Source organism: Propithecus coquereli, unplaced genomic scaffold (assembly GCF_000956105.1).
Source record: "Propithecus coquereli isolate 6110/MARCELLA unplaced genomic scaffold, Pcoq_1.0 Scaffold552, whole genome shotgun sequence".
Lineage (NCBI taxonomy): Eukaryota > Metazoa > Chordata > Mammalia > Primates > Indriidae > Propithecus > Propithecus coquereli.
In genome coordinates this window covers 748,402-752,562 of record NW_012151419.1, presented here as the reverse complement: position 1 = coordinate 752,562, position 4,161 = coordinate 748,402, and the positions used below count along the sequence as shown (strand labels likewise).

The 4,161-nt window shown below is 38.8% G+C and overlaps 1 protein-coding gene across 3 annotated transcripts in view; it reads left to right on the top strand.

The window, feature by feature from the left end:
• The window catches only part of CORO1C (coronin, actin binding protein, 1C), a 100,854-nt gene that overhangs the window by 64,687 nt on the left and 32,006 nt on the right, over positions 1–4,161 (top strand). For all 3 annotated transcript variants that reach the window (XM_012657601.1, XM_012657603.1, XM_012657602.1), the window contains one exon: positions 2,113–2,235. In XM_012657601.1, coding sequence (XP_012513055.1) covers positions 2,113–2,235 — 123 coding nt within the window. The remainder of the gene's footprint in view (positions 1–2,112; positions 2,236–4,161) is intronic.

Genomic DNA, 4,161 nt, shown 5'->3' with positions numbered 1-4,161 from the left:
ACCTCAAACTCCTGGGCTCAAGCAATCCTACTGCCTTAGCCTCCCGAGTAGCTGGGACTACAGGCATGCGCCACCATGCCCAGCTAATTTTTTCTATATATTTTTAGTTGTTCAGATAATTTCTTTTTATTTTTTTTAGTAGAGACTGGGTCTCGCTCTTGCTCAGGCTGGTCTCGAACTACTGAGCTCAAACAATCCGCCGTCCTCGGCCTCCCAGAGTGCTAGGATTACAGGCGTGAGCCACCGCGCCTGGCCTTGGCTCCTTCTTAATACACCTAGATTCCATTTAATACGGTGTTCATTGACATTTCCTTTTTTTAAGTCCCTTTTTGGTGAGGGATTTCAGGATATTAAAGCTGGGTTTAATTAGTTTTGCAAGGGAAAAGGGGAGGATGTGAAGAAGCCTAGGCCTTTGGTCTAGACAGGCCCATCTTCGGGCCTCAACTTACAACTCACTTTTCTCAGCAGAAAACCTTCCTAAAGACTATGACCCCATAAGCCTGGTTGAGGGCCCTTCTTCTGTGTTCTCTGCCCCTGTGCGTGTCCTCATGGAGCATGTCTCATGCTGCACTGTCATTGGCTGTTTAAATGTCTCTCTCCCATTGGACTCCACGCTCAGCAAGGGCAGGACTGCCCTGTTCATGTCTATATCTCCAGCACTCAGCACAGTGTCTGGCTAAAAGTTCACAGATAACACATATTTGTTAATTCTTAATAATGGAGTTAATTATTATATCAGAAGAACTAACTAATAGTGACAGTTTTTTAATTGAGTATTTATTATAGTCCAGGTACTGTAATTAAATTTTTTATATACCTTACACAGATAATTGTAATACTGAGTTATGATTTACCTAAGAACCTTCTCTCATTTGATTCTCATAGTAATCCTAGGAGGTGGTATTACTGTTCCCTATTTTGCAGATGATGAGCTGCAGCTTAGAGAGGTTACATGACTTGTGTAAGGTTACCTGCTGTTTAATCAGTAAAGCCTGGATTTGAACCCACATCTGTCTGATTCCAGAGCCTCTGGTCTTTGCACTTTAGTGCCCTGCTTCTCTGGAGATTTTTAAAGTCAAGCCAAATTAGAGAAATCATAGAATTTACTGATCTTGAAAAATTGCCAAGAGGCCTGCCCAGCGTTAGAATGATTTGCCATACTTAAGAGAGCAACGACGTCAAAAAATGGATTGAGTTATACATTGCGGTGATTTCCTTTTTGTACACCTGCTCTTAGAGCGCATACAACCTCAGCATGAACAGCATTAACCTGTTTAGAAAACGACATAGCTTTTATCCACATGTTGTTACACCAGCAGTTGTCTCAGTTGACACAAAATTGGTCTGATAAGCTGGGTTGCCTTGTTAGATGCAAATATTGTAACATAAGCAAATTGTGGTGGCTATTTATGACCAACATTACACATTTTATTCTTCACGAGATGTGGAACTGGCTAAATGGGTGAGGTCTAAGTTGGTGTTAATTAGACTATCTGGCATTTCTGCTGAGTGCAGACGGTGGAGAGACTGGGACATTAGAGTATAGTATGCCCTTTAGCCCCTAAGCAATAACTGAAGCTTTTCTTTTTTTAACTTAACTGTTTTTTTTATTTTTTATTTTTTTTTTTTACTTTAACAGCGCCATCCACTTCCAGAACTGTTAACTTGTATATTCAAAGATATTGTCTTATTGTATTGAGAGGTATATTTCACATTTTGAATACCAAGGTTTGGGGTTTCTTCAGTTTGTTTGTTTCTTTATGCAGTAAAAACATCTCTGTAATTTATAATTTGTGTATTTTAGAATTGTATTTTGATAAAAAGACTTGTGTTCTCTTTTGCTATGTCTGTTAATGCAGTTGATTAAATAAAATCTTTGTGGTTGTAGAAATTTGGATCCTTGTAATTTGATGGAGTGTCCTTGGTAGTAGTTTTTTCTGGAAATGAAAGTTTACATACAGTCTTACTAGTTGACATTGACTAATACATGTGTCATCATACATAGACAGTTGAGAGTTTTGGGGAGAGGTATAAAGGAGAACTGGGCCTGAGAAAACATTTTAGTCTGTGATGTTGATGCTACATAATAGGTTTGTTTCTGTCTTCTTTCAGACTGGTCGAATTGACAAATCCTACCCTACAGTATGTGGCCACACAGGACCAGTGCTGGACATAGACTGGTGCCCACATAACGATCAGGTCATTGCCAGCGGATCAGAGGACTGCACAGTTATGGTAAGCTCCCCGGGTGTTCATGCATACAGGCCAGGCCAGCAAGACTCACCTGCTGCTTTCAGAAGTGTGTGTGTGTGTGTGTGTGTGTGTGTGTGTGTGCGCGCGCGCGTGTACAGGCTTGAAAAGCAGAAAGTCATAGCAGTTTTGACTATCCATTGGATTATATAGGAATTTAGCTACGTTAAAGTTTAACTACAGATAGGCCTTTTACAAGCCCTCGTATCAGAGGGTTGTGCTGTGTTGTCTTTCTTCTTCTTTTGTGTATATATGTGTATGTACTTACTGAGAGTTGATATCTACTCTGTGGAATGATTTTTAGGGAAAGCAAAATGACTTTCCAGTAATTCTATGAATGCTGTTTGACCATATGACCTCCCCAGAAAAGGAGAGGAGAAATTGCTGGCACAAACTGTATATGACGGTGAAGTAATATGCCAAAAGGGACATGTAACAAGTATTAAGAGATAGTAAGATTTTTGGCAAGTGCTTATTTCCAAGATAATGTCAAAAGATATGTTCTGTCTAGTGGAACCTGGTTAAGAAAGTCTTTTTCATGAAGATACACAAACAAAAAATGGGAAAGGTAAAATAAGTTCTTTACATTCCCTTGTTTAGACTCCGAAAGTAGGTTATATATGAAACCAGGCTTTGGAGTACTTTTTAATGTAAAGCTTTTGTTCTTGATTATGGTCTTTAGCTTTAAAATGTGGTTATTGGTTTGGATCAGTTTTTAATATTAGCCAGAATATGTTGAAAAGGTTAGGCATGAGCATAGACGAGAGTATTGCTGCCCTGGGAATAAATGAAGATAGTCCCTAATTTGTAAGTAGTCTCAAACATGACAGGTAGAGAGCTTGGAGAACCATGCTACTTTTAGTTTCCTCTTCATTGTCTGCAGACCGAAACATTGTTTGGAAGACTTTATTAATTAAAATTATTTTACGTAAACACAAATTAATTCCTAAACTGTGTCATTCAAACATTTACCCACTTTTCCTCATGGGTTTTTGGCTGAGGATGTCTCCTCCTGTGATCTCATAGTTTTGGCAGCCAAAGCATATTAAAGAAATATGCTGCTGTTAAAAGGAATTGTTCTGTTTAATGTGCTTTGCTAAATTGACCATTTTAATGGCTGCAGATACATTTTGCTTAGGGAAAGGAATATTATTTAGACCTGATGCCAAAATCTTAAACCGAGAATCTTCATGTCTTCTAAGAGGCAAGTTTGACTACCTTACACAGATAATTGTAATATTGAGTTATGATTTACCTAAGAACATTCTCTCATTTGATTCTTATAGTAATCCTAGGAGGTGGTATTACTGTTCCCTATATTGCAGATGATGCGCTGCAGCTTAGAGAGGTTACATGACTTGTGTAAGGTTACCTGCTGTTTAATCAGTAAAGCCTGGATTTGAACCCACATCTGTCTGATTCCAGAGCCTCTGGTCTTTGCACTTTAGTGCCCTGCTTCTCTGGAGATTTTTAAAGTCAAGCCAAATTAGAGAAATCATAGAATTTACTGATCTTGAAAAATTGCCAAGAGGCCTGCCCAGCGTTAGAATGATTTGCCATACTTAAGAGAGCAACGACGTCAAAAAATGGATTGAGTTATACATTGCGGTGATTTCCTTTTTGTACACCTGCTCTTAGAGCGCATACAACCTCAGCATGAACAGCATTAACCTGTTTAGAAAACGACATAGCTTTTATCCACATGTTGTTACACCAGCAGTTGTCTCAGTTGACACAAAATTGGTCTGATAAGCTGGGTTGCCTTGTTAGATGCAAATATTGTAACATAAGCAAATTGTGGTGGCTATTTATGACCAACATTACACATTTTATTCTTCACGAGATGTGGAACTGGCTAAATGGGTGAGGTCTAAGTTGGTGTTAATTAGACTATCTGGCATTTCTGCTGAG